General features: G+C 39.0%; 1 protein-coding gene across 1 annotated transcript in view; it reads right to left on the bottom strand.

Annotated features, from left to right (window-relative positions):
- Positions 1–573: 573 nt before the first annotated feature.
- Positions 574–23,955, bottom strand: part of PLBD1 (phospholipase B domain containing 1) — a 60,474-nt gene continuing 37,092 nt past the window's right edge. Inside the window, exons 3-11 of the mRNA XM_089523782.1 lie at positions 23,356–23,439; positions 22,461–22,599; positions 16,723–16,884; positions 14,626–14,770; positions 7,181–7,381; positions 6,951–7,091; positions 5,575–5,760; positions 2,430–2,536; positions 574–854 (exon numbers count right to left, since the gene is read on the bottom strand). Of these exons, the coding sequence (XP_089379908.1) occupies positions 687–854; positions 2,430–2,536; positions 5,575–5,760; positions 6,951–7,091; positions 7,181–7,381; positions 14,626–14,770; positions 16,723–16,884; positions 22,461–22,599; positions 23,356–23,439 (1,333 nt within the window). The 3' untranslated portion in view covers positions 574–686. The remainder of the gene's footprint in view (positions 855–2,429; positions 2,537–5,574; positions 5,761–6,950; positions 7,092–7,180; positions 7,382–14,625; positions 14,771–16,722; positions 16,885–22,460; positions 22,600–23,355; positions 23,440–23,955) is intronic.

The raw sequence follows: 23,955 nt of genomic DNA, 5'->3' as shown, positions 1-23,955 counted from the left end.
GGATCAGGAATTGTTTGATCTTGTCTTATACAAGTGAAAAGTTTGCCTGCTGCCTTTGATGTATGGAAAGAAGGCTTCTTACAGGCCAGTGGATTACTTCTCTTTTAAAGCATTCAAGGACTGCATCCAAGTTTCCTGAAGATAGTGAACTGAAGCCAAAGTATGGATGCCATACTGAAATGGAAGCACTGAACTAGTGTACTATATGGAAAAATCTCACAGCTAGTCTACAGCCATCACTGTACATAAAGAATCACATACATATGAAGCCTGTTCTGGGAACTAACTCAAATAGGTTTAACCCTGTTGAGCTAACCCTGTTGTTGTAGTACAAGCTTTATAATATTAAAGATTTTCTTTACAGCATATAAAACACTTTACCAAGGATAGCATGTTAGCTTCCCTGTTGTACAGAGAATTAAACAGTACTACTGTTTAGTGAAGTTGCTTGCTTTGCAGATTGTCTGTATTCCATTTTCTAGTTCCTGATGCACTTTCTTGTGATGCTACTGCATTGTCTCTCTGACTGCTCCCAGCTCACAGAACATCAGATAGGGCACCAAAGAGGGAAACTAAGGTGTGTACAGGCCAATTTATTTGGTAGGCAGTAAAAGTAATGAGAAAATCTCCCTCACATACATAGATACACACACACACACCATTCAGTTAAATTTCTGGTTGTATTTTCACAAAGCTGGCTTCATAGTGATGAAATCAAAATTATATGAGTCTGGCAAGCCCTGGTGTTTTGTCTGGTTGAAACGGCTCCAGTTGAAGATGGGTAGGCCTTCCTCCACAGGTGGGCCATTGATGGCATAAGCTGTAAACTTCATAGCCATATTGATGTCTGCCACCTGGAAAGAATCACAGGAGAAGACACCATTGTAAAGGAAGGAAAGGTGGATGTTATCTAAACATGCTGTACCATTGCATTTTTGGTCAAAAATCAAAAGTGCTCAGACATCTATTTCCAATTCCTCTGTTTGCAGTCCATTTTGGTCCTTCTGAAGAGAAGTACTGGCAGGGTTGGGTGATAGCAGGGTGTACAAATGGGGAAACCACTGCATTTTGATGTGATGTTGAAATGTTTGAGCCATTTGGAGGTGGTATTTGCTCCTCCCCCAAATAAAAATTGGGTGTTTATACTTGAAGGATAGAACAAGGGGTTTAGAGGCCCCTTGTAGCCTAGAGGCTATACTTTCTCCATCCCTGTTGTATTGATTTGTGCATTCACCCAAGGTTGTTGGTTGGTTTATTTTTAAAATGAGAGCCTGGTGGTGGCAGCAGAAAATGAACTGAGTTGTAGAAAAGCACTTGGCACATCTCTGCGTTGGAATATTGGCCTAAATCCTATTGTTACTCCTGATTAAAGCAGATCCATTACATCAATGGGATTTACTTATTTGTTGACTCAGGAACTGTTCCAATTGGTCTAATCTAGTTGAGACTAACCAACAAGATTCTAGCCATTAGCACATGTAGAGCTGTTTGGATTTTAGTGTGTAAATACAGGGAATTGTAGTGTCTTTAGTTATCCATGTGGAACAGTGCACCACAAATCAAAATATTTTGAGACAGCCTCACTTATGGAAATTATTAATATGTTTCTGTGCAATAGAAAAAAGATGAAACATCTTCAGGGTTACCCAAAGGGGCAAAAGAAGAACTCAAGCGAGTAATGACAAAACTGTCTGCTCTAATAGCATTTCCCAATACAGACTGTTGCCTGTAAGCACCAGACATGGACATGTGCAGATACCTTATCAGTATACTTTTATTGCTTCTGCTGACTCTGTATTTAGATAGGGCAAGACTCAGGTTGCAAGACAGAAGCAAGAGGTTTCACAACATCTATAGACACTCTTAAAAAAAACTGGAGCAACAACTTAATTTCTGAGTGTGATATCACCTGAATGGTTAAAACAAGAGCTTGGAAATTTTATCCCTTTGGACTGCAACTCCTATGCTGTGAGTAAACTCTGCTTTCTGGAGGACTGTGGGAGTTGTGGTCCAAACACACATTTCTAAGAGGTAGAGGTTACGTAGTGTGAGTTAAGCTTATCACCCTCTTTATAGCATGAAGCAGCAACACTGCAGATGTCACTACTGAAGCTGCCAACCTTTGTACCCTGACCTGAAAGCAAGTGCTGATGTTTCACTCTCACTTTGTTTTGTTTTTTTCCTGGTTAATATTTTCCTGGCTTGCACACTGGAAGGTTTCTCTAAAGAAATCCCTTACTCATTTCTGAGGAGATGAATTAAACAAAGAGAGAGACTATAGAGGTCATTGAAGTCTGAGAGTCTTCTGAGCTGATGGCTTGTGTAATTAAATGCACAAATAATCATAAGGGCATGAGAATGGAGGCAGGCAGGCTGCCTGTTTTCCCCTTAGGCATCACTAGGGAGCTACTTCCTCTGGGGTTCCTTACCTTAGAGTCATAACAACCAGCTGGAACTGGAGTCTTGAGATTCAGGTCTGCTCGACAGCAAATAGTATTACAAGGATTGTTCCTTGCATAGGGATCCTTTTTGTAGTCTGAGGAATAAAAGGAGCAGAACAGGGGTATCTGAATAAGTTTTGCATCCTATTATCCTATTAGTGGCATACTAGTTAGGCATACATTAACATCATAGCCAGATGCCAAATGATTACATCAGCTGCTGACAGCTACAGAGAACTGCAGTGAATTATGAATTCTCTTCACATCTGGCTAAGGAAACATAGCCAGACACTTCTGCAGCCAGCCCAATTCCCATTCTCTACCAGGTACAGATCATGGGGAGAAGGCTTCAGCAGCTCTGCAGTAGGTCCGGAGAGTGATAAATTGTTCAGAATACTGTAGTTCTGCATGCTGAACTACTACACTACACCAAGCCATGCAGGATTGTGTCCTTGTCAAGCAATAGTCCAGTGCCACTTTTGCACACAGGTTGAATATCCTTTACCTGGAAATCCGAAATGCTCCAAAATACAAAAGCTTTTTCATGGGTGGCTGGGATACCTTTTCTCTTTGATGGTTCAATGTCACAAACTGTTTTATACACAAAATTATTTAAAATACTATTTAAAATAACCTCCAGGCTATTTGTATAAGGTGTGTATGAAACATACATGACTTTCATGTTTAAACTTGGATGCCATTGCCAAGATGTTTCATCATATATATGCAAATATTCCAAAATAAAAAACAAAACAAAACCCTCAAATCTTGAAAACTTTGGTTCCAAAACATTTTGGATAAGGGATATTCAACCTGTATTCATTTGAGTAGGAGTCAGCCTGGCATGGTGGTTTGAGCTTTGGACTATGACTCTGGAGACCAAGGTTCAGATCCCTGCCTAGGCATGGAAACCCACTGCGTTACTTTGGGCAAGTCACACATAGGGTTGCCTTAGGTCGCCATAAATCCAAAACAACTTGAAGGCACACAACAGCAACAACATTCATTTGTCTACATTTTAATCCTGCCTTTCTTAAAACAACTCAAAGCCATTTCCTATGCCTACTGCCTTTATTTCTCACAACAAATTTATGAGGCTGGGTAAGCTGTAGCTAATAGCATTCTGTACACCTTGGCATTTAGTCATGCTGGCTACATGACCATGGGGAGACCTTTACCTTATAAACTATAGGAAGATTCAGCCTAGGTACAAGAAATGAAGCAGGAGAGCAACTCACAGAATATTGGGAGGCCAATTATCTGTTCATTGCAAATACTTTCTTCTCCAACCAGAGAAGAGACTATAGACATGGATATCACAATACAAAAATCAGATAGACTACATAATTGGAAGCAAAAGATGGAGAAGCTCCATTCTTGTGGCCAAAACCAGACCAGGTGCAGTCTATGCACAGATCTACTTATATCAAAGATTAGGGTAAAGCTGAAGAAAAACACAAAACCAATCATCATACCAAAATACTATCTGAACAATATCTCAACAAAATTTACAGATAATGTAAGAAATAGATATGCATTATTAAGCATATCTACCAGGAAAAAGAACTATAGTCAGTATCCAGGGACATAGTCAAAGAAACATGCAGAAAAACACATTGTTGTTGTTGTGCACCTTCAAGTCATTTCTGACTTATAGCAATTCTAAGGAGAATCTATCATAGGTCTTCTTGGCTGCCCCTCACACATGATGAGGGCGCCCTATCGTACCTGTCTGGACTGGGCCTAAGATGACTAAATTGAGGCTGCCATACTTCATCCACATAATGGGAAGGCACGACTCATTAGAAAAGACAATGATGCTGGAAAGGTGGAGGGAAGTAGAAAGAGAAGAAGATTGAATGGCAGATGGTTAGACTCAATCAGGGAGGTCATAGGCCTGTAGGACCTGGACAGGGAGGTGGAGCATAGGAGGGCTTGGAGATGGCATCCACAGGGGTGCCATGAGTCAGAATAAACTGGAGGGCACTCATCAACAAACTGAGGAGTCATTCAGATGTTGTTGGTTTCTTTAGTGCAACTATGCAAATAATTTCACTCACACATTCCAGTTTTGTTGTTCATACTATTGTTTTTATCAGAATGACATCTATGCACATCTTTCTGAGTTCTGTTGCTCATACATGTCAGCACTGCGAATAAGTTGGAGTTGATGATGCAGATGTTCAAGGCATGCAGAGTTTTATCCCAGTTTATACCGGTTCTGTTTGCACTGGTTATTTACACAGCTGACAAGGCAAATTTTATAGGAAATTTCAGGGGGGGAAACCAAGATTGATTATCCCTGGTAAAGGGATTTTTTGGCAGCTCCCCTTTGCGAAACTTACTTGGGTGCATTCGAAATGAATGTGAACCACAAAGATTCAACCCACATTCTACCGGGATTATTTTCACTGTCTGAATAACCCCTGAGAGAATGAGAGCACAGCCCAAGGGTACCAAGAAAACTTCATTGCTGAGAAGTGATAAAGCTTGTACTGATTAGTGTGATTAAGACCCATCCAGAAGTTGGAGAGGAAGAACCATACATTCACTTTAAACAAAACTGCTTGGCATGCTGCTACAAGACAGAAATCAAGTGCCTCACATGAGGGATATTATACAGGGCAGTCTCAGCTGTTCAGAATGCAGACACTCCTGACTGGTCACAAGGATAGATATTTCTGTCTAGATATTTCTAGACAGGAATTTAACAACAGTTCAACTTGAGTCTTACTTCGGTGTATTTTGGCAATATCAAGATTTGGAGAACTTACACAAAATAGGGTTTTCCCTCCTTCTGGACTGGAAAACATAGACACAAACTTTTTCACTAAAGATCTGAGAAGTTCTTGACTGAGGAGGGCTAATATTAATTGGCATTTTATTTCTCTCCCCCCCCCCCCCCAACCATGAATTTTGAAATGTGTGTGTTGATATATAAAATTCAACACCTTCTTTCCTTGTTTACCTTCAGAATAATGTCTAGGGAACACTGAATTCATCTTATAGTTTCTCTGATATTGCTTGAAATTAGGGTTAGGAGGTTCAGATCTTGGCAAAGCAAGAAGCTCTTTCCTATCATAGAAGAAGCAGCAGGAATATGTTTAAAAAGTTTTTTTTTTAAATGACATACTGTTGTATCTGATGATGTATTTCATGGTCTCCATATCTACAACTTTTCCCTGGTCCCGTCGGAAGATTTTTGCTCTGGGAGCCATTTCATAAGAAAAGTCCAATCCATATTTCTTAACATACTCAACATAGCCACTCATATTATAGATATTTTCATGGAAAGGGACATTGTAGGAAGGCCAGTATCCTGTAAGAGAAAGCAGTATCAGTGAGTAGATTAGCCAGATGTTTTGCATACATCTTGTATGTCCTTAAAAGATTTGAACTTCAATAGCTGATGTGAAAAAAAAATGCTGCCCTATGTTTAGAAATCCCCATTGCTCACACGTGATAGCACTTAACTGGGAAGGAACACAATAATCAACAGCCATGAAAGCAAGTTTGGCAGGCTGAAGTATCAAGGGAAGCCTGAACTCTCAAGTAATCCTAGTGTAGAGCTTGGATTATTACTTTTAAAATAGCAGTAATTAGTTATAGTTCCTCCCCCACACATTATACTAATAATTTTAAAAGCAACTCTTTAATTTCCGATTTCTCAAAGGTAACAAAAATAATTATTGTAAGGGCTGTTATTGTTTTAAAAAATTGGAATAGCACAAGTTTCTGGTTTGGGATACAAAATACAGTCTTTTACCCACTCTGTATTTTCCTACAAAGCCAGGCAGCAACACAAGAAATATATGAACCATGAGAAGCATTCCTACATCATTTAGTGGGACCACAACCTCATCACTATAAAATTAACTAAAAGTTTAGATACAGTGCAAAAGGAATGAAGCTATCCCTCATTTAATTATAATTGTAAGCAATGAAGTTATGCCTTAGTAATTGCAAAAATAATTATAACTAAATACTAAATATAACAAAATAGAAGTAACTAAAAATAATTATAAGCTGCCTAAATATCCTAAAGGTATCAAATCTTGTCTGATCTTAGTATAATAAGCAGAGTGAACCCTGCTTAGTACTCGGATGGGAGAATGCCATCAAACATCAGGTGCTGTAGGGTGTATTTTAGAGGAAGAAACTAACAGAACACCCCTGAGTATTCCTAAAAAAAACCCATTAAATTAATGGTGTTAGCATTAGTCAGCAGGCAACTTGAAGGCATGCACACAGCTAGTTACCGCTAACACTCTTGAGAAGCAAAAGCCCTCTCTTCTTTGTGCATCATCTGTCACCTTTGCAACAACTTCAAATGGACTCATCTGATCCTAAATTGTCATACCAAAGCTTCTACCTTTGACTCTTCTATTTTTTTCTTTTATACAAATACAGATTTGGAATTCCTAATATGAAAAACTATTCTGTAGACAGTTCTAATTCCACATGTTTTAGCAAGCCACCCCACCCCAGAATTTCTATGTAAGTTTCTACCTTTTCGGAGAACATTTGTCTGATCAGAATATTCCACATGTTGCGGAATCTGTTCAATGACATAGAGAGTTCCATCATCAAGACTCTTTTGCAATTTGACCTTGTTTGTATCCAAGACCATGTACTGGTTATTATAGGTACCTAAGGGACAATAAAGAGACATTTAAATTTTCACAACATTGTGGGGAAAGATGGGAAGGAGAAAGAGATTCCACTTCAGATATACCAACCAGAGTTTTCCTTTTCAAAAATCTGTGCCCAGGACTTTCCAGATTCTGCCATCATGTTGGCAATGCGGACTCTCTGCCATGCAAAGAGACTCTCGGGTACTATTTGTCTCAGGAGAGTATAGTTGTAAACACTGTTGGTGGTCTGCAACATGATCAAGCCATTGCCAAGTATATAAAAGTCATCCAGGGATACCAAAAAACCTGAATACAGAATAAAAATTGTATGTGAGTTATCCATAAACAGATGCTTCACAATATATGTTCTGTTCTAGCTTTCTTTTATTTTAGTTCTAGGACCAGAACTGAAGAAGTTGTTGTAACAAGAGTTTTATTTTCTCAGCCATTTCCCTAAAAATATGTTCATATAATTTATTATTTAGGATGGCCTTTGGGGCACTTGGGAGGTAGCTCAAGCCAAGAAGACAGAGGCAACATTTGACAGACAGGAAATATGTTCTTGTATCCTCCTGCGTGAGAGGTTTTCCAGACTGCATCACCCAGGTTGTGGTTTCCTTTGGAAGAGTGCCAATTATAAAGTAAACTGAGAATATACAGTAGATGGAGACAAACAATATGAACATCTTATATGTGGAGATCAGTTAAGCAATTTAAGACTCCCAAAGAGGGAGTCTCTACATTGTCAAAGAGCCTTCTGCTAGCTCACAGTCTCTCCCTCTCCCTCCAGGCATCTGCCCCTTTCCCTGGAGGAAACAGCTTAATAAATCTCCCAGTCACAGAGATTTTGCTCACTTTCTGCCAAACTTTAGCCCCCATTAACGAATCATCAACTAATCATCAACAATTATTCTGGACCATTAGTAAGCAAACTCCATAACAAAGAATAGTTTCCTAGTAGAATAATGTCCAGAAGCAGCTTAAAGGTTCAAGCACTCCATGGCCAGATACATAGTCTGAATACACTCAGAGTAGCACTACAAAATCATTCGGTGATGTGGGGCAAGTCACATACTCTCAGCCTCAGGGGAAGGCAATGACAAACCCCTCTGAACAAATCTTGCCAAGAAAATCGCATGATAGAGTTGCCTTAGGGTCACCTTAAGTTGGAAAGGACTTGAAGGCATGCACCCCATACACATGCACCCCATACACACAGCAATACTGTATAGGTTTGATCTGCAGTGAAGTCTTGTAGTGTTTTGTTTTTGATGAGATGTCTGAAAGCACTTTAGAAGATGTCTGTAAAAAGGGGGAGGAAGGTCACACTCACATGTGATTCAGCTGCTGAAAACAGGAAATGGTTTCTTAGGTTGCATTAACAGAAGCATAATTATGAATTTTTAAAATTGATGTGTTAAATATAGTATTTTAAATATAACTTTATATTTTAATTGTATTTGTTTTATCTGAATTTTGTTCTTGTTAGATGTCCTGCATGCCCCCTTTGGGAAGAAAGGAAGGCTAGAAATTGCATGAACAAACTCATCTGCATACATACATACACTTTAAACTATATTTAAAATATAACCTAAGAAACCCTTTCCTGTTTTCAGCAGCTGGATCACATGTGAGTGTGACCTTCCTCCCCCCTTTTACAGACAACTTCTAAAGGTGCTTTCAGACATCTCATTAAAAACATTCTGCACTTATGTATGTATGCAGATGAATTTGTTCATTCAATTTGTAGCCTTCCTTTCTGTCCAAAAGGGGCACTCAGGACAACTAACAAGATTCTGCACTTATCAGGCAATATTTAGACCAGTGCTACTTCCCAAGCTACTAGTTGGCGGTCCTTGATGAATTTCTAGGAAATAAACAATTGTTACAGATGGGTATAAATATGGCACTAGTCATTGGCACACTGGGGGAAAATGCTGACCTACCACAACAAATAGCTTGATACACACAGATCCTAAATATGCTGAATTTGGGCACTATATTTTAAGGAGGATGTTGACAAATTGGAATATGTCCAGAGAAAGAGAACCAGGAAAGAAAGAGTCTGAAAACTAAGTCCTACATGAAATGGTAGAAAGAGCTAGGCACTTTTAGCCACAATAAGAAATTGTTGTTAAGGGGATGCATAATAACAGTTCTGAAATATCTGAAGGCTTGCCAAGCAGGGAATGCAGCAGAGTTGTTCTCTACTGCTCCAGAGTCCATAGAGTCAATGGGTTGAAATTGGGTTGAAATTTCAGCTGAACATTCAAATTTCCCAAAAGTATGTTTGACAGTGGTACATATTCAATGGTGGAAGATCGAAGAGCATCATTAGAAATGCTCAAGCAGAGGCTGGAATGTCATCTGTCAGTGATGGTGTAATTGCATCCTGCACTGAGAAGTTGTTGAGATTAAATTATCTTCAAGGTGTCTTCCATTGTTGTTGTCTGCCTTCAAGTCATTTCTCATTTATGGCCATCCTTAGGTGACTCTATCATGGGGTTTTCTTGGAAAGATTTCTTCAGAGGAAATTTGCTTTTGCTTTCCTTTGAGACTGAGAGCATGTGACTGGCTCAAGGTAACCCGGGGGGGTTCCATGGCCGAGCGGTGATTCAAACCCTAGTCTCCAGAGTGCTAGTCCAATGCTCACACCACTACTCCACACTGGCTTCCTTCCTATTATATTCAAATGTAATAAAGACACAAGAGCAAGAGAAGCATTATCTATAGTGCTAGCCTCAAACCAATAATGCCCAAAGCAAGGAACAGCTTCAGCATTGCTTTTATTGATTCATACCTTATTCATACTTTATTTTTAATTGTAATGGAAACCCATCTGCGCTACAAATCCATTCATGCCTACCCAGTGAAACCTATATAACTTACTTCTGCATAGGCATGTAGGTATGATGCTGTTAATGACTCTGATATGTGATTCACCACCAAAATATATTACTGTCATAATGTAATGCTGTATAAGGAACAGCGTAGCTCTCCAAATGCTGTTGCACTGCACTCCCAGCATTCCGCACCACTGGCTATGTTGGCCAGGACTGGAAACTGTCATCCAGAAACAATGCAACAATGGGTCTGCACAATTCCCACCCCTCGTGTAAGGAGTGGGGATGAAGGATTGAAAATATTGTCAAACGTCCCTTTTCCTTTCTGGAAATGCATGTGAGACTAGTAATGGTGAAGGACATAAAGCCTGGCTATGCTGCTAAGTTCACTCTGGTTGTAAAAAGCGCAACAGGGTGAGTACTCCTAGTGCCTCACTTTGCTAAAATTAAAAAAGAAAAGAAAAAAGACATCTTGAGCCTCACCTACTGACTGAAATTGTTAGTCTACCAGTCTGGTGTAACTAAACCAGGAAAAATAGGCTGCTCAGAGCCAGCAGATTTTGTTTGCCTTTTCTCATCTCTGACCTTGGAAAAAGCTATCTGCTAGCACAGTGTACCATGAGGATTCTCAACATTATCTACTAGGGAGACCTTAAAATTTGTAAATATACTAACCAGACAACAGTTTTTTGGGTGTTCACATTCTTTACATTCACTTTCTCCACATTCATATTCACAGGTTCTTCAATAAATGATCATACATATGGGCCAATTTGACTACACTGGTCAAACTAGCCTTCTCATCTTTCACCACGGGTTATATTGGCTTGGACTGATGGGAGTCCAACACCATCCCGAGGGGCATACTTTCCCCACCATTATCCCAAAACTGGAGGGGGGATCAGCAAGACGGTATTCAAAGATAAGGAAAACTTGGCATCAGAAGCTATTGTTAAATTCTGCTCAGTCAGCTCTAATTCCCTTGTGTTGTATGTGCATTTATAAGAATTTGATGTAATCAGATTTGCCTACTTCATCAATAATGAAGTGTGAAAGTAGAATCATAGAATCATAGAGCTGGAAGAGACCACAAGGGCCATCCAGTCCAATCCCCTGCCATGCAGGAATTCTCAATCAAAGATTCCCCAACAGATGGCCACCTGGCCTCTGTTTAAAGACCTCCAAGGAAGGAGACTCCGCCACACTCCGAGGAAGAATGTTCCACTGTCGAACAGCCCTTACTGTTAGGAAGTTCCTCCTAATGTTGAGGTGGAATCTCTTTTCCTGCAGCTTGCATCCATTGCACTGGGTCCTGTTCTCTGGAGCAGCAGAAAACAAGCTTGCTCCCTCCTCAATATGACATCCCTTCAAATATTTAAATAGGGCTATCATATCACCTCTTAACCTTCTCTTCTCCAGGCTAAACATCCCCAGCTCCCTAAGTCGTTCTTCATAGGGTATGGTTTCCAGACCCTTCACCATTTTAGTCACCCTCCTTTGGACATGCTCCAGTTTCTCCACATCCTTTTTAAATTGTGGTGCCCAGATCTGGACACAGTATTCCAGGTGAGACCTGACCAAAGCAGAATAGAGTGGCACTATTACTTCCCTTGATCTAGACACTATACTTCTATTGATGCAGTCTAAAATCGCATTGGCCTTGTTAGCTGCTGCATCACACTGTTGACTCATGTTCAACTTGTGGTCTACTTGGACTCCCAGATCCCTTTCACACATAGTCTCATTCAGCCAGGTGTCGCTCATCCTATATCTGTGCATTTCATTTTTCCGACCCAAGTGCAGTACCTTACATTTCCCCATATTGAAATTCATTTTGTTAGCTTTGTATGTTTGTGAGTATCATCAACAACTCTCAAGTAATCCTAAATAAACCCCATTATTCTATCAAACCCAACAAGACTGTTTCTGCTTTAATTTTCTGGATCCGTGTCATCTAACTACTCAATGGACATTACAGTGAACTCACAACTAGCAACTTCCTTTATCATAACCTTACTCATTAGAGATGATAGTTATTTCAAGCACTTCCCAAAGTGATTAGGTTTGATCTGAAGGGAAATTACCTGTGTTGGAAAGAATACATGCACAGGACATAACAACACAAAGGAAATACCTATCCAAAAATAAACAAACAATAAACAAACAAACATGCTTCAGTGGAGGATATTGTGCCAGCAGCAGGAAAGAGTATGTAGGAAAGCTACAGCATGGGCCCCACAAAAGCCCAAATAAACTTTACAAAAATCCTTTAAAATTTGATGTATACAAATGCATGCCGTAGTATGCCTTCAACAAATTAATGGAGTTATTCTATAGCCATCAACACCAGAGATGGATCCTTCTGCAGCTCTCTTCCTCTTCCCTTGCAGGTAATATAAACAATTACATACGCATTATCATGCACCACCATTTAAACATATATACTGTTACAGAAGTTTCTATGTATGTACATAGTACATAGGTGAATGGTGCTTCAGAGATTACAAAAGATAGGACCCTGCCTCTAGGACCTTGCAATCTGGGGGTGCATCTGCCCTGCAGAAATAATGCACTTTGACACTGCCTTGATGTAAACTGATACATTGTCACAAGACATATCCCAAGGGGGGGGGGAAATCCTTGTTTTTCCATTTCTGTTATTGGGGGAAAATCAACATGAAAAAGGCATTCAAAGAGAAAGGGAAACTTGGCACCAGCAGCTATTAAGTAAACTTCTTCTTTGTGGTCTAAGATTAAACATTACAAACCTAAATGTCTGTTCAATTGTTTGATGAAAATGATAAACTGTAAAGTAAATGATGTTGAGTATCACTGGTATGCAACCAAGATCACACACTATTTGGGCTAAAGATAATATAGCTCATTCTGCAATTACCCCAGAAAAGGAGGACAGAGCACTCCTTGGCATTGGTGCAATGGGCTTCATGCAGATTTTGTTAACCAGAGAAGCACAACCTCTCTTGCAGATGAAATGCATAAACAATCTGTATAATCTACCACATTTTGCCTATGGTAAGAATCTATAAATTCGGATTAGTTAAATCAGGGGTTGGCAACCTGCGGCCCGCGGGCCGGATCCGGCCCGCCAAGGCGTTCCTGCCGGCCCCTGCGCAGTCCTGCCGCCGATTGCCGCCGATTTCCCCGTTTTCGCGCCGCTACGGCCGCCATTTTGTTTTTCAAAATGGCGGCCGAAGTCTCGCATGACCTCAGGAGGGCAAAGGTCACGCGAGACTTCGGCCGCCATTTTGAAAAACAAAATGGCGGCGCCCATTAGGAGGCCTGGTGCAGCCCCTGGAGCACTCCAACAGGGCTCCAGCAGGCCTGCATCAGGCTCCACCTTGCCCTCTGCCCTCCTCCTCCTTATGAATAGAAGAGCAGGAAAAGGAGGAGGAGGAAGAAGGAGGAGCCAGCCGGCGAGCAAGAGCAAGAGCAAGCCAGAGAGAGGTTGGTTGCTTCTTTAGGGGAGGGGGGTTAGCCTTCTATTCTGAATTGCATTTTAGTAGTAACTTGTTAGTATTATTATTATTTATTTGTCCTTGGTGGTCTCTTTTTAAAAACTCCTTTCAGCTCCTTGTGCTTCTCTGGGTTGAGACAGTGGTGCATGCTTTCTCCCTTCTAATTCTGAATTGCATTTTAGTAGTAACTTGTTAATATTATTATTATTTGCCCTTGGTGGTCTCTTTGCAAAAACTCCTTTCAGCTCCTTGTGCTTCTCTGGGTTGAGAGAGTGGTGCATGCTTTTTCCCTTCTATTCTGAATTGCATTTTAGTAGTAACTTGTTAATATTATTATTATTTATTTGCCCTTAGTGGTCTCTTTGCAAAAACTCCTTTCAGCTCCTTGTGCTTCTCTGGGTTGAGACAGTGGTGCATGCTTTCTCCCTTCTATTCTGAATTGCATTTTAGTAGTTTCCATGCTAGTAACCGTTATTATTATTATTATTATTATTATTATTATTATCATCATCACTCCGGGGGCGGAGCATGCGGCCCCGCCCCTGGAGGGTGGAAGCTCCACCCCCAGCACATGGCCCCGCCCCAGAGGGTGGAAGCTCCACCCCACTGCTTCGCCCCCCCCCAGTTGTCCGAGGGACAGCAACCCGGCCCCCGGCTCAAAAAGGTTGCCTACCCCTGAGTTAAATGCTTTGAATTGACATTTATCAAAGTTTTGAATTTCAGTTTCATTGGTATCTCTCACTGCAATACTCCATAATGAAATGTCATATTTCAACATGAAATTGGAGCCTTTCAGTTCTACCTTTTTCTTCTAGTTGTAACTTGATTAGGATATATCTGATGCAAATACTATATTAGTAAAGTCCCATTTCTGAACATAGAAAAATAAAAAAGACAAAAAAGGGTATGCATGAAAGCATTTGATGTGTCTGTTGTTTTTTCCTTAATAATGCAGGATCAAGACCAACAAAGAGAATGAAAGCCAGTATATATTACTGGGACCAAAAAGTCTGGAAGGGAGCCCAAGACCTGTCTGTTTTACTTCTGATTTGTCTTTCTGACCATGGGAACAATGGAGGAAAGTCCTTCCTCCTCTATACAATTTTATGGCATTTTTGGTACTGTGCCAGGATACCCTAGGCCCAGATTACAGACCAGTCTCTTCCACAAGGCACTCAGGCAAGACTCAAACATGGAAACTTATGAAGTTCCTTTCACAAAGTTGGGTTACCTGGGTAACTGCTGAATGAAGCTCGGCCTGTGCTTGTTTGTGGATCATCAATCCTGAAGTCCCAGTGCTTATATATTCTCAAAGTGGCTGCATATGTGAACCAGCTAGAATGTGCAAAGTAGATATTCTCATATCCAGGAAGAACCTAGGAAAGAGAAAGACAGAGGATTCTGTGTTGTGTTGTTGTTGTGTTGTATTGTTGCTATTATATTTATTTATATCTGGCTTTCCCCCCCAAAAAATGGGACTCAAAGCAGCTTACAATTCAAAAGAACAATACAATTAAAAACATACAAAAGTGAGCATTACTTCTGAAGTCTATCTGACACACTGCTGTAAAACCTCTTGCTTTATTACAGCACAAAGACAATATGCTGCTAACAGTGTATCAAATCTATCCAATTATTTTCATCTTTTAAATAAATTAAATGAAAACTAGTAAATAATTAAAAGAATTTGATAGCTGATATAATCTATTAATTTTGGCTAATATTTTCTATTGGTGGCCTCAGCACAAATTGATAGTTTGAACACAATCTGTAGCAGAAATATGAGAATATGCAGTAAGATGTAAACTCTGATTTAAAGCCAAATTAGTACATGCCATTTGGCAGAATTTGAAAGGGCTAATGGGCTGAAATTGTACCAGCAGAACTAGGTAGGATTCCCATTTTCCCCTACTATCTCCCCACTATCATGACCATACACTCTCAGAAGACTGGGAAACTTCAGAGGACTGGGAAACTCCCTGGAACAAGGTTTTACAGACAACTAGGGGCTGTATGAGAGGAAGGCGAAAAAGAAATCCAGTCATGCTAGCATTCAGTAGTGTAACACGGAATCCCATTTGGGGAGAAAAACAAGACATAATTCCAATAAATAAATAAATAAATAAATAAATAAATAAAGCAATACATCTTAATATTGTTGCTAAGTCCATTGAAAAATGCAAAGCAACAGCTTGCTTTGTTAAGAGGTGTTTTTCACTGTAGCTGTTTTTCACATGCAACACTGTAGTATTGTTAGGCATTTCCAGAATGATTACTGGGAGCACCAGCCACAAAATTAGCTTGCCTGTAACACCTAATATTTATGCAGAATACTGTTTTTGAAGTAGCTTAAGTTAGAAGTAAAAATTTACTTAAAACTGGTGCTCATATGCTTCCATGTTTAATTTTGTTGTGTTGTTTTATAGTCTCATAAATCTGCTGTTAGGTGCAGATAAAAGATGGATTACTTATATAGATTTATTAAAGTGGAGTGATAATGATGTTATATTCAAAACCCAAGAGAAATTTGTTAAGGATGAGCTTGTAAAAGTCTAAAAATGTTAGTCAAAAAATTGACCCTCAAAATGGGTCGACTTATCCACGGGTCAAAAAATGGAACCACTTTCTTTCTCTGGAGAGAGTGGTGAAAGGTGAGAGCTTAGTCCATTCCAGGAGCACCTAAAAGAAGCATCAATTCTGTCAACGATCCACAGCTTGAAAAGCTGTTCTATTTTGTCCCTTCTACTCTGTCCACCATGGCTCCATGTCTGAACCTTTTAGATGCCTGGGTTGGAAAAGCATTAACAGTTATGCCTGCCAGAATTTTGTAAGTTGTTTAGCATCATTTTCCTTAGGTTCGTCCTTTATGTCCTTTGTTACGTGCCTCTAAGTTTTACCCTGGACTTATCCATGGGTCAGATCAAAATCTGTAATTTTGGCTCCAAAACCTGCCCTCAACTTATAGATGAGCTCAACTTATAGCCGAGTATATACAGTAATGGTAATTTGTTTCTATAACAACAAAAGATGCAAACCCAACTTTTTTTTTACCAATCACACCTATACATTACAAATATGCACTCAGTGACTGCAAATATAATTTAGTCATAACCGAAAACACAATACACCACACAATTTTGAGAGAAAATGTATGAAGTCTGTCTCTGTGATTTTTTAAAAGTACTTTATAACCAACAGCACGAGATTAATATAGTGTAGTGTGTACATGAAAGCTATTAAAAATGGAATACAAAATACCATTTTGAGATCTAGAAGTATAATCAGGAGTAGGTTCCATCATTCCTTTTAGGAATACTGTTGGTCTTACCTTGATCAGAGCTGAGCAATGACCCATGTCCCACTGGTATCGCTGCGAGCCTATTGGCAATATATGACAGTTGGCCTCTGCTTTATCTGCAAATAAGGCAGGAATCAGGTCGAGGAGATCTCCAACTGCATTCAAGAAACTGACTTGAAAGGCAGTGAGAGGCTAACAGGAAAGAGATGGAGAGAGAAAGACAATGAGATTTATCCTACCCAGCTTCAGTGGTTTTTAAAAAAAGACACATAAGGGCCCATACAGACAGGCCAAAATAAAGTTGCTTCGGGTCACTTTGGAGATATGCTGTTTAAATGATGCATGTGTCCTAAGAGGACAGAAGCTGTGCCAAAGCTGTGCTCCAGTCCCAGTGGCTTTGGCATGGCTTATGTCCTCTTCTTAGGACGCATTCATCATTTAAACAGCATACCTCCAAAGTGACCTGAAGCAGCTTTATTTTGGCCTGTCTGTAAGTCAAACAAAAATGATGAAGTTCTTGAGAATAAGTTACTAATTCTGGATAGTATACAACTGAGAGTTTTTAGTCAGAAACAAACTAGTTAATATTCTGCTCAAAATAAGAAACATTGTCAAAATTTGGCCTCCTTATGAAGGAATTAAATAGTAGCCAGCATAATGTCAGGAGTCATTTTCACAAAAAGGCTAGGACATTGATAGCAACATAAGTAAGTACTTTCCTGTTGACTCAATATATCTTCTTGCCCCATTCAAATCACTTATCAGCAAGAACAGTACTGCAGCTAGTGGTTGTTTTTTTTCCTTAACAGTCAATCAAATCACTGTTTCTATCGTATTATTTCTGTAGTGAACCTCTATAATGCTATAGTGCACTTCTATAATGATGTCACAGAAAATATAAACATTTTCCTTCCTAACTATGTTTTTAAATTATTGTCATCATCTGACAAAAAAGAGTTATACCTATTCCTGGGAGAATTACTAAAATGGGTTAGAATTCTGTGCTGGATGTGGGCAACAGAGACAAAATCATATGTATTCCATGATCTGCTCCTTCAACCCATGGCGGCACACCTGCTTATTGCAGAAGCTTACATTAGCCCCAAGTATGCTGCAAAGAATTCCCTTCCCTATTGACTTTAAGTTACAAACAACAAAACACAGTGTTGCATCAATGCATTCATCACAGCCAAGGTCTGGAATGAATTCATTGCAGCAATGAACATTACCTGTAACCAATTACTTCTGGAGCAAATATGGGGCAATGTTTGGGGTTTGCAAAAAATGAACAAACACAGTGCTGGGAAAGTTGTTCACTGATTAACATTTTACATGTTATTTGTTGAGAAGACAGTGGGGCACGATAGGTCTATTCACTTTTAAAGACGGTCCTGCATAGGACACTGTTGCTTTCTCAGATGTGATCCTTCTGCTTACTAAGACTGGTTAGTGTTGTGTCCTGGCTACTTCAGAAAGTGCTGGGTCACTTGTGAGAAGGGTCATGGAAAGCAACAGCATCTTATACTGATCTGGGGCACAGAACCCTTGTTAAAAACTTAAAAGGCAAGGGAAAGGAACCACCATCTGGGAACATTATATCAAAGGCAAGATGCAACACCCCCTTACCCTCAAACAACAAAAATGGCATATTACTAATAACAAGGGCTGCCAATGTGACTTCTGAGGGATGTCCTTTACTTGATGACCAGAAATCTTGTTCTTTATAAGGGTGGTAGGTATCACTTATTACAAGAGATGTCCCCTATTTGAGGGTTGGAAGTCTCTTCTTTTATACAGACTAAACAAGATGCCAAAAAATCCCATATTTCAGGGGTATGAGCCCTTCACAAAGACAAAAATGTGTGTATCATGTAATTTATGAATTTGGACAATGTGTTAATTTTACAGAGAAATTAGGTTAACTGAAATCAGTACTTTAATGTGGTATTTAAGGAGAATGCAAACTTGTTAACAGATGCTTCCTGATATCCTGCATGGTATGAATTTTGACAGTCCCTTACTTCTATTTTGAAAACTTGGGAAATAATAACTAAATGAACACATTACTACCCTCCATACCAGGTAACAAGCAGAGATTCATACCAACATGCTAGCTTTACAGATAACATTTTTATAGCTCTCAGCATGACATAGTATAGGACACAGGGTATGTGAACACCCAAACATAGCATACATGAGAAGACCACAACTCAGATGACAGTGTTATATCTCCCTGGTATCAAATTTGGCATCAAAGTTTGGCACTCAACCCCAGATACAAGTAAACTTTGGTGGTTAAGGCCAGTTTCCTGAACAAATGAAGTGTGTGTGTGGACAGATCTATCCTATATTTGAATCTGGAAGTTCCTGCAAGCAAAATATAAAGCTTTTTCTACTCTGGGGTCAATCTGTCTGTCTGGGGCTTGGTGTTTGGAGTAAGGGAATGAGGTCCCCCACCCCATTTTAGTTCTCACTCTACAGTATATACAGTAATAATGAACTCAACACTTGTTTTTCTGTAAATGTAGAATTTTGTTTGCCCTAATATTAGGCAATAGGAAATCCAAACGCTCAGTTCATAGATATTGCAAAATAATAACAGCACACTATAACTGAATTTCCCAACCCAAATTACTGTGCATCAGTGAAGTATTCAACCTTTTGGCACTCTGCTTCATAATATAGTAAATAGGGTTAGTTACCTTTTTGGCTTTTTATATAAATGGGAATGTAAGAAGGAAACTGATATCTTGATCATGAAAATTATGGATCGCTCTTAAAGAAATGAATGTAGCACAACATTTTGTTACTTTATGTGTAACCTGTATGTAGGAGAAGAAGCTACTGTTGAAACAGAATATGGAGAAACTGAATGGTTTCCAGTTGACAAGGAGAACAGACAAGGCTGCATTTTATCACCCTATCTGTTTAACTTGTGTGATGAACACATATGTAAAGCAGGATTAGACTCAATGGAAAAAGGCATAAAAACTGTAAGAAGAAACAATTTAATATATGCACATGTGTATATAATTCTCTAATTGTGCTCAGGATTCAAGTCCTTTATTTATTTAATAATAATAATAAAGGAATTCCTTTAACAAAAAGTTATCATCAAATCCAGATCTACTGCAAAGCAGTGCATGCTTGACAATGGAGAAGAAAGTTCTTATGAAGCTGTCAGATGGTCTATTCCTTAAATACAGAGGGAAAAAAATATTGTAGATTTCTTACCAGTTGGTCAACTAAATTTTATTTTGTGTGTTAGAAACTAGGAGTTACTGGATGGCAGGCGTGAGGTGTTACAGCACAAACTGACCTGACAAATGTACAGATGGGAAAGACTTTTCTTTTATAGGCATATGGATTTCTGAAAAACAAATGCAGGTGATGCTGCCCGGAGCTCATATTGTGAGAGGACAAATAAGCAGTGCACTGAAAACATCTTATGGAGCTCTGCCAGGCGTCCCCAATGCATCTCAGAACAGGTGTATTGTTTACATTATATATACAGAGACATTCAGAATATGGAGAGACAGACAAATAGTTAGACTATATTTTATTTGTTCTTATAGATGCCCATGTTTCTTGGTGCATAAATTACTCCCTTCACTCTGTTATAGTTAAAATGTTGGATGGACAGAATGAATGAATGCTGCTTTTAAGTTGCAGACCTGGCAGACACTGCAAAAAAAGAGTACACTGCTAGTGATTTGGATTAGTGCCTACAAGTTTTGTAAGAACACTGTCAATGCTTGACCAGTTCCTTTGGTGGTATCATCAGAAAAACTGGTCCTAGATTTGATACAAGGTGCAAGAAAGTCTAAATTGGTGCTATAGGAATAAATAAGGGAATGACAGGGATCTGCTGAGGTGATAATTCAGCCAGCATAGTGTAGTGGTTTGAGTGTTGGACTATGACTCTGGAGTGCAGAGTTCGAATCCCCACTCAGCCATGAAACCCCACTGGCAAGTCACTCTCTTTCGGCCTCAGAGGAAGGCAATGGCAAACGCCTTCCGAAGAAATGTGCCAAGAAAACCCTGTCACAGGGTCACCATAAGTCAAAGCAACATGAAGGCAAACAACACACACACACGCGCACACACATGCACACACTGCAATGATGAGGGGGGGTTACCATTTTGAATAAAAGGTTTTTTAATGGGGCAGAGGTTGCTGTACTTTTGATTCCATTGTTGTTTTGAAATGGTCTTTTTTACTGTTTTTAACCTGCACTGTTCTAAAAGGGTAGGGTTTTTTTAAAAGCTGTACTTTGTTTTCATTTAAACTGTTAGTTGCCCTGTTGGAAGAAAGGTAGGATGTAAAATAAATAAATAAATATCAAGGACAAATGCAGTGATTGTAGCTTTTTACTTCCTAGTCCAGACGAACAGCTTGTGATTGAGGCAATATCATAACCAGGGGGTATCTTTGGGGCATGACTGTTGGATGAATGAATATTATATATATTACTATCCCATGGAGGAAAAAGTATTTGCTCAGAATAAAACATGGTGTCTGAAATGTTAGGGATTTCAAGCAGAGAAAGATTTGCTACGTTTTTTAGAGAGATAGCATGCCTCTCATCTCCAAATAAGTGTAACAGTTATATTATATAATAATTATATAATTAAGAAAATTAACACATGTAATAGGGAAAATACTTTAATTTTCATATCTTCTCATCATTTTAGTTTGAGTCTGGAAAAAATGTAAAATCAACCCCCTTACACACACGCTCACATGCATACACACACATATGGAAGATCCAAATGATTTTCAAGACAAAATGAGTTGCAAACTCACCATTTATGAGTAATATAATACTCATACAAATGGCCATTGCGCTCCCAAAACACCACCTGGTGACAATATTCTCTAAGTCCAGGCTAGTTGTTTATCTGGATCCATTAAATATGTGAAGATTGCACTCACATCTTGCCTGAGGACTTCCCATCAGCAAGAGGCTGGCTACTGTTTGGGGAAAAGGCCAAACTAGAAAGCTCTTTGATCTGATCCAACACACCTCTTCTTATGTTCTTACAATTACAGCAGAATGTTTTGGTTTACATTTTCCATACCAGTCCTAAATGTGTTTAATCTGAAGCAAGACCTATTAATGTTCAATGATACCTTCACTTTCATGCAAGTGTGCTTAGTAGTAGTATATGTTCGACTGAGAAATAACTTTCAATCCCTTTCCTTCTCTCTTTTTCTCTGTAGCTCACTTTCAGAGAAGGCTGGAAGTAAATCAATGGGAATAAATGCTATTTGTTTTAAAGGCGGTTGATCCAGACTTCATAAACCCCAGGCTGTTTCCTTGCAGTGCTAAGACAAGGATGGAAAGGTCAGTCTTTACTCTCACAGTGTGAAATAAAATGGCTGAGCCTGGCAATAAAGGTGAAAGTTATTTGTCTGCATTCAATTCACAACTTCCTAAATCCCAGTAGATATCCCAGAGGTCAGCAGCCTACACAACAATTACAACTACAACGATAGTAACTCCATGCAGTGTCATTTTGCTCCCTATTTTGTTTACATTTGCGAGCAAACCTTCATCATGCCACTTAAATAACCTAAACACTGCAAATAAAAATTCCTGGGAATAACAGTCTACTCCATTTCAAGTTGGTAGCTATAATATAAATTGATTTTTTTAAAACATCTTACAAGGAAGCAATGAGAACCATTGCTCTTAAAATAAATGAGAACATTGGTTTGAATTCTCTTTCCACTTCTGGCTCATAGTGAACTTAATTATTCTTACTGTTCTTTTCTCTCGTTTAGCCCACTCCACAGTCCCCATGTACAGCCCATCCAACTGGGCAATAATGTATCCTGCATGCCTCCAAAACGGGTTGTCCTTGTTATTTTTAATTTGTTGCCTGGTCCACTGGTCTTGTTTCCTGTACAGAAGAAAACTTGACTTTAGAGTACATTTTTTATAATCCACGTAATCTCAAACTACATGTGGGTTTCTGTTGGATAAGCAGAAAAAGTTCAATAGAAACTCCATGGCACTTTCTCTCTGTAAATATGTGGTGAATCACTCATTTATCAAGTAATAAAAAATGCAGCCAGTTGAGAAAATGCAGGCTATGTCAACACATTTTGCTCAGATATCTCAGCCTATTTCCCTGATACTTGTTGGTGCTGGTTTTTCTCTCCATGTGGGAAATATTCAGGCATCTTATTCCCTCAGCTACATGTAGACCTTTGAACAGATGGAGAGAGGGGTTCATATTTATTCTGGTGATTCTCCTGTCAGTGAAGTGATGAATCTGCTTGAAGTTGCAGTCCAGACTTCAAAGAGCTCTCCATAGGGCTGAGCCCTATCCCCAAAGTAAGTTCAACCTCTTAGATAATTCCTTTAAAATGTGGACTAAACCCAGAGCAGATTCACCACCACACTGACATGGGAGCCACCAACCCCCACTATATTTATCTCCATTAACCTTTGCGGTATTTATGGCTGAAACTAAAATAAAACAAGAAGTCTGGTGGAGCCTTACAAAGTAATTGGTTTTATTTATTGTATTATAAGATTTTCCTGCATCAGATGGTTTAGGAAAATGTCACTGGGGATGTCTGATGCCTAATATGAAACTTCTGTTCCTTCAGTACTTATAAAAGGGCCACATTTATAAGAATTGAGTACATACCTCATGAAATCTTTAACTTCTCTCTCAACAACAAGATTTTTAATCATCTGGGGATAAAGGTTTGCAACATGATCACACATATGTCTGAAAGAAAGACAAGGGAAACTGTGCTTTCATACCTGTTTATATTTTGCAATGCAGTTCTATCAAAAATACATACATTTTGGAATACATAGAAGAAGATAAATATTAGGAGAAATAGCATACACAACGTATGTATAAGGAAAAGGCATACAAAAATCCATACAAATTTTCATGTACATTTTTAAATAATAGCATTGACTAACTGATATGGAAACAGGACAGAACAAACGTGGGCTTCAAAAACATAAAAGTCTGAATCCTGTTGTTGCTCTTCACTAGAGTAGGCCCATTGAATCAACTGGATTTACCTATGTGTTGACTCAACATTCAATAATTGATTCAATGTGTCTACTTTAGTTGAGACAAACCAACAGAATTCCAGTCAATAATTACAGATAGTGAAAACAACAAATGCATCTATTCCAGGGCAATATGAAAAAAATACTTTATCTCATTTGTTCAGAACCTACTTCAAGTTACTTTCATTGGAAAAGTTACATAAAATTATTATAATTT

The sequence above is a fragment of the Sceloporus occidentalis genome, unplaced genomic scaffold (genome assembly GCF_023333645.1).
Source record: "Sceloporus occidentalis isolate IW3139 unplaced genomic scaffold, rSceOcc1.0.p SCAF_5, whole genome shotgun sequence".
In the NCBI taxonomy this organism is placed as follows: Eukaryota; Metazoa; Chordata; class Lepidosauria; order Squamata; family Phrynosomatidae; genus Sceloporus; species Sceloporus occidentalis.
Note: the sequence above shows the minus strand (reverse complement) of the source record. Positions and strands in the feature narration are given on the sequence as shown.